This window comes from Oryza sativa, chromosome 6 (genome assembly GCF_034140825.1).
Source record: "Oryza sativa Japonica Group chromosome 6, ASM3414082v1".
Lineage (NCBI taxonomy): Eukaryota > Viridiplantae > Streptophyta > Magnoliopsida > Poales > Poaceae > Oryza > Oryza sativa.
In genome coordinates, this window is record NC_089040.1 from 2,292,341 (window position 1) to 2,304,835 (window position 12,495).

General features: G+C 41.8%; 2 protein-coding genes across 3 annotated transcripts; one reads left to right on the forward strand and one right to left on the reverse strand.

Annotated features, from left to right (window-relative positions):
• Window positions 1–2,657: 2,657 nt before the first annotated feature.
• LOC4340070 (homeobox-leucine zipper protein HOX2-like) lies at window positions 2,658–4,163 on the forward strand. Its single transcript, NM_001421067.1, has 2 exons — window positions 2,658–3,126; window positions 3,238–4,163. The coding sequence occupies exons 1-2, from the start codon at window positions 2,710–2,712 to the stop codon at window positions 3,745–3,747; spliced, it is 927 nt and encodes a 308-aa protein (NP_001407996.1). The 5' UTR covers window positions 2,658–2,709; the 3' UTR covers window positions 3,748–4,163.
• Window positions 4,164–5,117: 954 nt separating this feature from the next.
• Window positions 5,118–11,686, reverse strand: LOC4340071 (U-box domain-containing protein 35). 2 transcript variants are annotated; one of them, XM_015788447.3, is made up of 10 exons: window positions 11,593–11,686; window positions 10,953–11,205; window positions 9,952–10,146; window positions 9,744–9,862; window positions 8,426–8,622; window positions 7,633–7,952; window positions 7,418–7,519; window positions 6,906–7,325; window positions 5,792–6,547; window positions 5,118–5,676 (listed from the first exon to the last, which is right to left on the reverse strand). In XM_015788447.3, exons 3-10 carry the CDS (start codon window positions 9,988–9,990, stop codon window positions 5,497–5,499), a joined length of 2,133 nt encoding a protein of 710 aa, XP_015643933.1. In that variant the 5' UTR covers window positions 9,991–10,146; window positions 10,953–11,205; window positions 11,593–11,686; the 3' UTR covers window positions 5,118–5,496. The 2 variants fall into 2 exon arrangements, with proteins under 2 accessions (XP_015643933.1, NP_001407997.1); NM_001421068.1 differs by having other exon boundaries at window positions 5,123–5,676; window positions 9,952–10,073; window positions 11,593–11,684.
• Between the last annotated feature and the right edge of the window lie 809 nt (window positions 11,687–12,495).

Sequence of the window (12,495 nt, forward strand, 5' to 3'; positions counted from 1 at the left end):
ACTATTTTTTAAATCTATATTTTACAACTTTATACTAATATTTAATTAATCTATTCTTATCTTGTAAATCACTAAGCTATTTAGCACAAAATAATAAACTTTACTAATATATAATAGTGGTAGTATCTAGCCTTGATTCAAAAGCCCTGAGATTATTTATGCTGTAGTAGTAGTGGTGGAGTATATTTCTCTTTTATTTGGTGTTCAAGATGAAAAAGATTTTTTTTTGGAGGAGTACAGTATAATTTAGGGGGGGTGGTAATGATGAAGGAATGAATAGTTTAAGTACAGCAGTTGGACTGGAGGCCCCCAATGATTGCGGGGAGATTGTGGGGGTGTCAGGAAAAGTACCGGCAAAGCGAGCCGCACGGCCGGGCCTGTGGGCCCACCCTGTCTTCTCCCCATGTGGGCCCCACTCCTCAGGGGCCGCAGCCCAGCTGGGTGATGATGAGGAGGAGAAAATCATGGCCCTTGCTTTGCTTTGTTGTCTGCCAAGCCGGCTCCTCGAGCCGATACGGCATCGGCTCGAGATCGGCTCAGTTTATTATAGTAAAGCTGATGGAGTGATTTTGTGAGTGAGTTCTAGAATGTTTGCTTCGACTGTCATGCATGGTTCACGAGCACAGCTGGAGAAAAAGGATGGACAATGCTGCAAGAAGAAGATCCCATGATGATGTCGTACGTTGTTGGTTAATCTCCAGCTTAATTCTGATTCTACTCGTCAATAAGTATACAGATGTGTTATCTGATATGATACACTTGGATATTCTTTTTTTTTTGTTTTTTTGGTGTGTTCTTGAGTGTTAGAACAGTTCACTTAGTTTTTTACAAGAAAAAAATCATGGCAATGGCATTCCTTTTTATCTGGATTTTCTTCTAATTATTTAGTATTCATGTGCTAGTAGTAGTACTTAGCTAGCTGACAAACCTGGCTTTGAGTAATTAGGAGGCAGGCAGGCCGTCCTGTTGCTGCTTAAATTGCTAGGCAGGCTAGCTAACCCAAAAATGCAGGATTCATGCCTGTTGCAGCTGTACTATTTCGATCAGTTTAATTAAGCTGGAGTGATTAACAATTTCGTCAGTTATTATTGCCATCCAAATTAACGCGACATCCATGGATTGGAAGGTAAACCAGTGTTGTTTTGCCAGGGGACATCAGCAACCTACCGTCCCAGGAATTCAGACTTAACAGTTAATTAATTAAACCAAATTTATATGCATGCATGCACGATCAGACATTGACCTCTTCCTAGCTCCATCCGTGTTTTGGATGATATGATCCATCCATGTTTCCATGCAGTCTTGTCAGCTAATCCCGGTCCATCGATCGATCTGTTTCCTGCTCCGAGATCGATCCTTCGTTGTTTGCAGGTTTTGCTCCTTGGAATCTGCGTCACTGCTCGATCGTCAGAGGAGAGAGATGCAGCTGATGAGCTACTACAGTAAGTAGGTCGTCTGAATTAGTCTGAACCATTCGTGTGTTTCTTTTCTTTTTTTTCTTCTCTGTCAGATCGATGAACTGGTCAGCAGTAAGATCCAATATTCTTGTAGACGATACCAATGCAAAACATAGCCTGCCTCCTCAAACAGTTCCTGGCCAGCAGCGCCGATCGGCGGTCTGAATTTATTTGTCCCAGGAGTACCTTCACAGCTGCACTTTCAGATTTTATTAAATTCACTGGTGGTAATATATCCCAGTACATGCTGGAATATCTGAAAAACAAGTGCATATATATGCTACGATTCAAAGGTTTCACCTGCATGCAGTGCTGTGGATTTAAGATATAAAGAAGTACAACATATGTACAAAGTACAAGACCGTCAAATCTTTCTGATGAAATTGAACTGTTTCATGTGAAATTCCTACATTTCAAACAAATCACCACGATTTTAAGCCAGTCGTTTTTCACTTGTTACTAAACTCTTATGCATGCATTCAAATAATTCACCGTGGAACATGAACGGTTAGGCTCCCTTGGATTGTAAGGAAAACATATGAAATTTAAAGCATTTTAATTCTATAAAAAACATACTACGAAAACCTTAAAACAAGAAATGTTGAATCCTACCATTTCCTTAAAAATTTCTATGGAATGAACATTCCCACGAAGATTTTAAAGAAAAGTTAGCAAGAGCTTAAACCACTTGGAAATTTTTTTTTAAGTCTATCTCATTTGAAGTATGTGTTTTTTCTCTGGCCTAGTTAAACAATCATTCCCATATAATTTTAGTGTTGTGCAACCTCTATTTTGTACATGTATTTCTGTTTAAATCATGTGTTTTTTTTATATTTGTTCATTTTATTAATCATGTGTTTTAAACAAGCCCCTTAGCGTACAACGATGATCGATGCTGCTAATTTTATCGTCAGATCAAACTTAAAGCAAAGCAAAGCCAAGCCGGCAAGATCGAAAATAAACCAAGTTCCAACGCGCACACACACACAACGAGCCAAGCCCGAGGCATTCAGCCTCGGCTCGACTCGGCTCAATCACTCAGCTCAGCTGAGATCGAGCCGAGCTGGGGCCCCACCCCACCCCGCGTCGCAATTAATAATTGGTCGCGACTCGCGACGAGATCCACTCGCACCAGCTCATCATTTGCTCCTCCACTCCACCACTATTTATAACCCCCCTTCGCCTCCTCCACCCCCACTCATCTCCTCCACCTCCTCCACCTCGCCGCCATTTGATCGAACACCTGATAGCCATGATGGATCTCGGCCTCAGCCTCGGCCTCGGCCTCGCCTCGCAGGGCAGCCTCACCTCCTCCACCACCACCACCTCCTCCCCCGGCGCCGGATCATCCTCCCCGTGGGCCGCCGCGCTCAACTCCATCGTCGGCGACGTGAGGCGGGATCAGGCCGCGGCGCATGCTGCCGCGGCGGTGGGGGTTGGGGTTGGGGGCGAGGAGATGTACCAGGGGAGGGCGTCCACGTCGCCGGACAGCGCGGCGGCGCTGTCGAGCGCGAGCGGGAAGAGGGAGAGGGAGCTGGAGCGGTCGGGATCCGGGGTTGACGACGACGACGGCGCGGACGGCGCCGGCGGGCGGAAGAAGCTCAGGCTGTCCAAGGACCAGGCCGCCGTGCTCGAGGAGTGCTTCAAGACGCACTCCACTCTCAACCCCGTAAGCATCCGCCTCCTCCTCACCTTCCATTATTTCCGGTTCTTGCGTGATCTGGAAGGTGTTCGTCCGATCCATGGCGTGCGCTGATCGGCGGTGTTGGTGATGATGCAGAAGCAGAAGGTGGCGCTGGCGAACAGGCTGGGGCTGCGGCCGCGGCAGGTGGAGGTGTGGTTCCAGAACCGGAGGGCGAGGACGAAGCTGAAGCAGACGGAGGTGGACTGCGAGTACCTGAAGCGGTGGTGCGAGCGCCTCGCCGACGAGAACAAGCGCCTCGAGAAGGAGCTCGCCGACCTCAGGGCGCTCAAGGCCGCGCCCTCGCCGGCGTCCGCGTCCGCGATGCAGCCCTCCTCCTCCGCCGCCGCCACGCTCACCATGTGCCCCTCCTGCCGCCGCGTCGCCACCGCCGGCGCGCCGCACCAGCCTAACCACCAACAATGCCATCCCAAATCTAACACCACCATCTCCTCCTCCTCCACCGCCGCCGCCGCCGTCGCCGTCGCCGGCGGCAACGTGCTGCCCAGCCACTGCCAGTTCTTCCCGGCCGCCGCCGCCGCCGCCGACCGGACAAGCCAGAGCACGTGGAACGCCGCCGCGCCGCTCGTCACCAGAGAGCTCTTCTAGAAACAATCCATCCATCGCCATGACAAACTTGGGAAAGGATCAAGCTTTGATTGGTCAAGACAGTGTTTTTACCAGGTGGTGATTTGGTTAATTAATTAATTATAATTAATCACTCAAGAGGAGGGGATTAATTGCCTTGATTTGGTACCTAATTACTAGTATGATTAGCAGTAGTAGTAGTAGCAGCAAATTTGGTTTGGATTAATTCAGTTTGATTCCATGATATGAACAAAGGAACAAAGCAACAAAAAAATGGCCGTCTGCTTTTTCTTGGACGGCATTCTTATATGTACCAATTCACCAAATCTGCTGGTTGGTGGATTAACAGCTTGATAATTGGTATATTGATTGTACTACTACCACTAATTGATTGAATTATGAGAAAAGTTAATGAAATCTTTTCTAATTCTTCAGCAACAAGAGTATTATCTGGAGCCATGTCCATTTTGATCAACCAATCAATCAATCATTTGTACTACTATGCTCCCCCTTTTCTGCTGCAATGCTTGCAGGTGACCTAACATTTTGCGACTTCTTTAATCGCAAGGAAATCTTGTAAACAGCGACACCTGATGAAAGTTGGTGATGTTGATCCACACTATTTCATCATAGTACTATTTATTCAGTTCCTTTCTTGGATGGAAAAAGAGAAAAATGGTTGTTGATCTTTAATAAAAATAAAGATAATCTGCAGAGACAGGTGACAGGTTAAAGTCATGGTCATCAGATCTTTATAGGAGATGATGATGTGATTAGATTATAATTAATCCTCTCAGTGATTAGTTTTTTTTTTCTCCTGGGCCAAGTTGTTTTCAACCGACAATTGTATCTTTACGCGATTCGCAGAGATCAAAGTTAATTGAAAGTTTGCTTCCAGCTTTTCAGCTATGCTCACACACAACAACAACTTGCAAAATCAATCAATGGAAGAGGGAGAGCTAACCTAACTCATCATGGCAAAGAGATAAGATATAGATAGATAGCTGCATAAAACAGCAGCAAACTTATTTTGCTTATTGACTTTCCTGTCTAATGAAAAAGCAATCTGCTTTGCAAATGAGCCTGAGCCCAGTGCTTCATCATTATGTCCTATACTTTGCGCTGCAGATTGATATATTAAGGGGGTGTTTGGGAACTAGGGACTAAACTTTAGTCCCTCTCGCAAAAGCATAAGTCCCTACCCTAGGGACTTATGTTTTTGAGAGAGGGGCTAAAGTTTAGCCCCTCTCTCCCAAACACCCCCTAAGTCATCTGATTTCCATAAGATCATCAATAGCTGAGATTGTTTTAATTGGTTGCAACTTCTGCTTTTTCACTGAGGATGAGACAGCCCAACAGTATACAAAAATGACAGCATAGAACAACAACCCTATACAAAGCTTCATACTGAATTTTCATTAAGATTTCCTACAATCAGATCAAATGTTGAGAGCACTAATTACAAGCTTACAACACATCATTATGAATGGCAAAGGAGAAAAAAATAATTGTTCACCATTCACTAAGACAGTGAGGTGGAAGGTGTTTGCCTATGAGCTAGTAGGAAACAATTTCTACTACTACTATTTGATAAAGCTGCACAACTTGAACCTCTTTATGAACACCACTTATTTTATTTTATTTTTTATTTTTGGAACCAACATGAAGACTACTTCTACATGAGATCTGCAAAAAATTTACACCTTGAGAAGAAAATCAATCATCAACTGCTACATTCTGGAGAATGCAGGCCAGAATGTGTACCAGCTACTAACTCTTTGTTCTCCAGTCGATGATTGCAGAACGAAGCGAGTGATTTGGTATAAGGCTCTTGTGAGGCAATCTCAGATTTGTCATAGGGGACTTGTCATTCATACTTAGCCACAGCTCGATCGCCTTCCGGTCATATGTGTACCCATCCGATGCGACATATGGATCAGCCATCACTTCCTGAAACATTATTAAGAACATCATCAGCAAAGTTACTGTGATTCTCTTTTTCAAAGGGAAAAGGAGTAATTTTTGCTGTGAGACTGTCACAATCATGACAAGTGTTGATACAAACCTGAAGTATGGGGCAAATGAAGTGACTTGGAGGTGCTGTTTGGTGGCCATTAAAAGCCATTTCTCTGGCCTTGGTTGCAACATCCTTCAGCCGCTCCAATGCTGGAAGAACATGATCGCTCAAGTCGGGCCGGTCTCTGCGCCTCATTTCGGCACACTTTAGGGCTAGGAAAGCCAATTCTTGTGCCTCATTCAAAGGCCACTGCCCAGCAGCTGCATCCAGAATGTCCACGAAGTGTCCATCTTCTAGTGCAGTCTCCACAACATGGGCAATCCCCATTGGTGACTTCGCTGTCAGCAATTGCAAGATCACGATCCCTAGAGCATAAACATCGGACTTCATGGAGACCACGCCACTTCTCTGATACTCTGGGTCTATGTAACAGAAAGTGCCCACTGGAGCAGTGTTCTTGATCATTGTGGACAGGTACTGATCCATACTTGGAAGCAAAGTTGATAGACCTACATCACCTATCTTGCTAACCAAGTTCCTGTCAAGCAATATGTTTGCGGGCTTCAGATCCCGGTGTATGATAGGCTCTGGTTTGGAACTGTGAAGGAACATAAGAGCAGTTGCAACCTCCCAAGCAATTCTGAAACGGTCAAACCAGGTCAATGGCGGTGTATTATTTCTCCGTTGCAGCATGTCATCCAAGCTGCCATTTTCCATGAATTCGTAGACCAAGCAACCATGCTCAGGGCATGCACCTAGCATCAGGAGCAAGTGAGGGTGCCGGATTTTACCTAGGACCTCAAGCTGACAAAAGAAAAAAAGATGAGTTGCATCGTTTAGACTGAAGATGTTATTGTACTTTGAATAAGGATGATCAGAGGATGATTTTGCACTATATCTGCATAAATAGTTTGTGAACTCCTATTAAGACAGTTCAGAGGGTTCAAGAATTTTGTCTTAGCAAAAGAGAAGATTCTGCTGTTTGCTTTTGCACATCACAAAATAAAGGTGTACCACTGGAGAATGCTTTTTATTTTGTCAAATTTGATTGATGAAACCATTGCACTTCGTCCGGGGTTGTTTAATGGTGGTTAGATCTTGCCTTAGAGTACAGTGTACTGAACAGCTAAAAAGGTGAGTGTTGGGGAGAAAATGACAGTACCTCCTGTTGTAATTGCTGAGTTCCACAGCCTTCAGGGGAGTTCAGAACTTTTACTGCTGCAACTGTATGATGAAACTTAGCCTTGTACACTGTACCATATGATCCCCTGCCAATCATAAGATCCTCAGACAGTGACAAAGTCGATGCTTTTATCTCCTCCCAGGTATACCTGTTATACTCGTCAAAACAGCGCACGAAAATCCTCTCTCCTGTCTTATTCTCATCACCTTCCTGATTGCCATTACTCTGTTTTGTTGCTTCACTTTCAGCATTTTCATTTCTTAATTGATCTTCTCTTCTGGCAACTTCCTGTTCTTCTCTCTCTTTTTTCCTTATCAATCTCCTTACCTTTTCTTCTGTCAGTTCTGTCTCTTTAAGCTTAATTTCATCCTCAATGTCCTGGATGCCCAACTTATGTAACTAATAACAAACATTCAACTGGAAAAAGTTAGACATTGTAGGCTATGCCCAAATTTATTGTATAGCTCCTACCATTAAAATGTAAAACTTACTTTCTGATTGGCGTCCAATGATTCTTTCTGAGCTAACTCATTAAGCTTCTGAAGATGCCGTAGTTTAACCCTCAGCCTCTCAATCTCAAGCTTTAGATACTCCTGCTTAACAGAAGTTACATATAAGGGTATGAGAAACATGAAATTTTCAGTCATGTGCATATTACTTTGAAAAAGAATATGTTTCATCTTGTTTTCTTGAATGGATTTAATACCTGGTCATGAGAATGTTTCAGATTTGTTGCCATATCTGACACGGATGCCTGATCAGAGTTATCAAATGAACGATCTCTATTGAAGCTCTTATAGATAGAATTCCCACTGCTGCTGCTACTGAACCGTGTTTCTGAATTGATCGAGTGTGAACTTGTCAGGACTGTATCATCATGGTTGGAGATCTCACTCCCACCACTGCCTGAAGGGCTAGCTCTCCTGTTGGATAACTTATTCATGTTTGCAATTGCTTGGTCACGCTGAGATGACAGAGATGGCTGGTGGAATGACACATTTGCTGACCCATATGTGTCTCCCCATTCTGCAGTATTCAACATATTTAGTACACTGACAAAGAGAAAAAAAGGCATAAATGATCAAATACACAGTTCCTAAAAGGTTGCTACATCTAATCAAATGCATTAAATAGTCTAGGGTGGTAAATATGTTTATAAACCAGATGTTATCTTACATGTTACGCCAACATTCGGTCATTGATTATAAAAAATATATATATTCGGCCATTGAATTTAAAGAGAAATAACATGGCAAGTGCATGAATTGATGAACCTCAAAACATTCACGTGAAAATGATTGACAGTACTCTTCATTGACTTTTTTGCTGGTTCGGCTGAAAGGTTCGGTCGACCAATTTTATTAAGATTGGGAGAAATACAAAGTGAAAAAACATTGACTCTTCATTGACTTAGCTCTCAAGAAGTCGAATTCATTGTATTCAGTTGAAAGGTGTACCAACAAATACACAAGGCAAAAACATACAGACTTGTGTATTACCTGAGGGTACACTGGATGAAAAGCTTCTAGAGCTTGGGGATGAAACAGTTGAAGAAGAAATGGATTCAGGTGTTCCGATGGCATCAGATGTAGCTGAGTGCACAGATGATAGTTTTCCTTTTGAGACAACGTATGCTGTGCAGAAGCTTGGAATGCACTCACAGATTTTGGTCGCAGTCTTACTTCCTTTGTTTTTCCTGATATAGTAGTTAAAATTGTTAGCGATGTGACCAACATTGTACACATATAAAACACATTTTCTAACTCTAGAATGCACATGCTGTGAATTCTCAATAGAGCAGTTTTAAAAGGTCTATCGATTTAGAACGTACATAATGGTGAGTTGATGACCATTGTAAGTTGTATTAAAAAATGATCTACTGAAGAATTGCCCTGAACAAATGAATGTGAAACGTTGGATATGAGAGGAAGGGCTCTCATATCAAAATTTATTAAGAGAGTGGTGAGGCTCAAACCCGGGTCGGCTAGCCCACACCTCGTGGTGCTAGCCGGAAGACCCCCCGGGCCTTTCTCAAATGAATGTGAAACGACTACTCACTACATCCCAAAATATAACAACTTATAGCATTCAAAATTAGTCCCAAAATATAACAACTTATACCATTCAAAATTTATCCCAAAGTAAGTTCACTTTTATACATGAATTTGGATATAGGATAAGTCCATATTCATGTATAAAAGTAAACTTATTTTGAGACGGATGTATCTGCCCCTGCAGTACGCAATGCCTTTTTTGCTGTATAATTGTTCAGTTTGGATTGTTTGTCCACTTCTATTACTAACAAAACTTGCAATCAAGTAGTTGCATTGCAAACCTCAGTGGTAGGCTGGAACGTGGGGCATTAAATGATCAAGGATGATCATTGTACTGAAATCTTAGGTTTCCTTATGATCAATTATAATAGACCAGCTATCTGCCCAAAAGTTTATCGCCATTTGCACTAACTTGCCCAACTAATGCATGCCACTAGAATGGCATTTGTCCACAACTACACAGTGCAGCAACACTGTAGTGTTGAAACTTCCAATGATAGGTATTTTCTGGAAGTAGTAAGTAAGAATTCGAAAGGTTCCTGATAGATTACTGAATATAAATATATATAATTGTTAATTCTGATTTGTGGATCAGAAGACAAATTTTAGTACCCCTACAATTTGCAGTTAGTAATAGAAACATTGAGTAGCATGAGTATATGAATGTTTTTCAAACATTCAGTGGTCATGTATATAGATTTATATTTGGTAATATAAATAAATGCTCAAATAAATTAGGTAACGAATAACGGGGAGAATTAACCTTCGGAATATGCTGCTAGAAGAACCTAAAACTAACTTGCAGACACTGAATTTGCTGATTTCTTCGCTTATAGCAGTAGGCACATCGTCAGATTCGAGTAAAACAGCTTCAGCTTCTACCTGTACATCAGATAGAGTAAAGATGCTATTTTAGTCATCAGTTACACCAACCACCGCAATCAGCGCACTTAGACAAATTGTAGGATAACCTTTCTCTGAGCACACATCTTCTTGTAAGGAAGCAACATATTGTTTGCTTGCCATTCCACTTCTTTCTTGTATGCAGTTGCTACGTCTTCACGCACTTGTGTGATTGGAATGAAATTGCCCACTTAAAGGAGTAGGGAGAAAAGAAAAGCTCCGTATTAAATGGTCGAAATGGTAACTAGCAGAAAAACGCACTCCTAAATAGAAATTATCCACAATTAGTACACAAAAGTTATGGGATTCGTACTCTCCCTAATTATCCACAATTAGTACAATCAAACAACCTCATATTGCAGCACCCCAAACTATTTTAGTTGGTACTCGGTAGTTGTGACATTACAATCACAACTTTGTTCATAGATGATTAGATGGTACTATTGAACAGATCTAGATCAATTATTGAAAGTTTGGAACTGATAAAAAGCACTTCAATTTCCTGCCTCCCCGTTTAATTGAAGCTAGGAGTATATTCCTATATGACATCAAAAGATACCACATAGATACCTTGGGTACAGAGCATAATACGTATATATCTTTCCACTAGTTGCAGTGAGCAAAATATTTGTTTATCATCCATTAGTCCCTTCTCGCAAATCAGATTTTTTTTAAAAAAATAATAATCAAGAGCTCAAGTTTCACACTCATCAATTGGGTTGGGTAGTAGTAGGCAACAACGACAATGTGCATTGTATTTGGCTAGTCTATGCAGCTTTGTGAAACGAATTCCACATTTGGTGGCAATGACCAAGTAAAACCTCTCATTTTAATTCCCCTCTCTGATGTATCAAATGACACCTCCTCCGATCAAAACTTCCTAAACAACAAACCATAGTATTTGATATTCCCCTCTTTAAGAAAAAGGAAATTAAAAAAAAAACTCATCCAAGAGACTAGTCACTTCACAACAAGGTTCATTGCCTCCAAAGACTGCATATTTTTCCCCCCATCCCTGTAAACTGCAAGAACTGAAAATTCAGAGAATCAAGAGGAAGAAATGTCTCACTTGGAGTTGGCACCATCTTGATGGTGGGGCGGACATGCAAGATCTGGAAGAGGACCTTTCCTTCGGGGACGAACTTGTCGAGAGCCCACTTGAGTGCGTGCTTGCTGTTCCTGCTCCCGTTCACCGCAATCGCCACCGTGCTCACGCTCGGAGCCTCCATTTCCAGCTCATCCTCCCCGGCGCCGCCCGCCTCCTCGATCTCCATCTCCCTCACCCTCTCCCTCGATTCTTGATTCCTCCTCTCAACTAATCACTGTCCCAAGAAAAAAAGAGCCAAATGATTAGAACAAAAAACAAATCGCCCTGTCCGTGATTCTTCCCCCAAAATTCCTCGCAACACAATGCATAAACAGTCATGGGAAATAATCTCAGAAACGCAAAGGAAAATCCCTGTCCGTGATTCTTCCCCCAAATTTCTCGCAACACAATGCACAAACAGTCATGTGAAATCTCAGGAACGCAAAGGAAAATCCCAGGTAAAAAAACCCACAATCCATATGGCGAAAAAGGAAGAAAAAACCGGTACGACAAGATCCCCCCTCCAAAAAAAAAAAAACAAAAGGCGACAGCTTTCAGCCGGGGTTGATGTTTCGGATGAAACAAGAACTCGCGAGGGGCAGAGAGATTGCCTTGTCCGTACCTCTGAGGCATGGAGGAGACGAGGAGAGTGGCGATGAGAGGGGAGGAGGAGACTGAAGACGACGGGTATAGAGTCAAGCTAGAGGTGCCGACATGGAAGGAGAGCCAGAGAGGCGTCTCCAGTTAAATCAGTTGGGAAGGTAATAATTGCAATAAAGAAGAAATTTGTGTACAAGAGAAAAATACACACCTGTGCTAATGTGCTATGCACACAAACAAATCTACCACATATACAATTAAATACTCCCTTCGTTTTATATTATAAGTCGTTTTAACTTTTTACTAAATCAAGCCTTTTAAGTTTGACATAGCTTATACTACATCCATCCCAAAATATAGCAATTTTTAGCTATGAATATGGACACACATTTGTCCAGATTCATAACTAAAAATGCTTACATTTTAGAACGAAGGGAGTAAAAAAATAGCAACATTTTCGATACAAAACAAACATACCATCAACATATATTCAATACTAAAATTAATGAAAATAATTTGGTATAGCAAATATTGTTATATTCGATCAAAACGACTTATAATTTAAAACGGTGAGAGTTCAAACAAAATACATATGATGGAGACCACATATTCTTTTTTCCAAATAAAAAGTATATTCAACCTTTTTTTAGCAAGCCGTGGGAGGATTTCCAATAAGATATTTTGGTGACTAGTGATCGATGGTGAGTTGCGAAAGATTTTGTTGGAAAGATTTTCTTATGTCTTGTTTGGGATGCATGGAATTTTTGGAATTATTGAGCATGCGTAAATTCTTTTGCCTTATAAGTGTAGTACTATGTATGTTATTACTTCCTAATGTATTGGTGTGTGTGTGTTTACACTTCTTGTTGCACATACTAATAAATGTGGAAATAGTTTATAATTTCCCCACATCCAAACCATATTA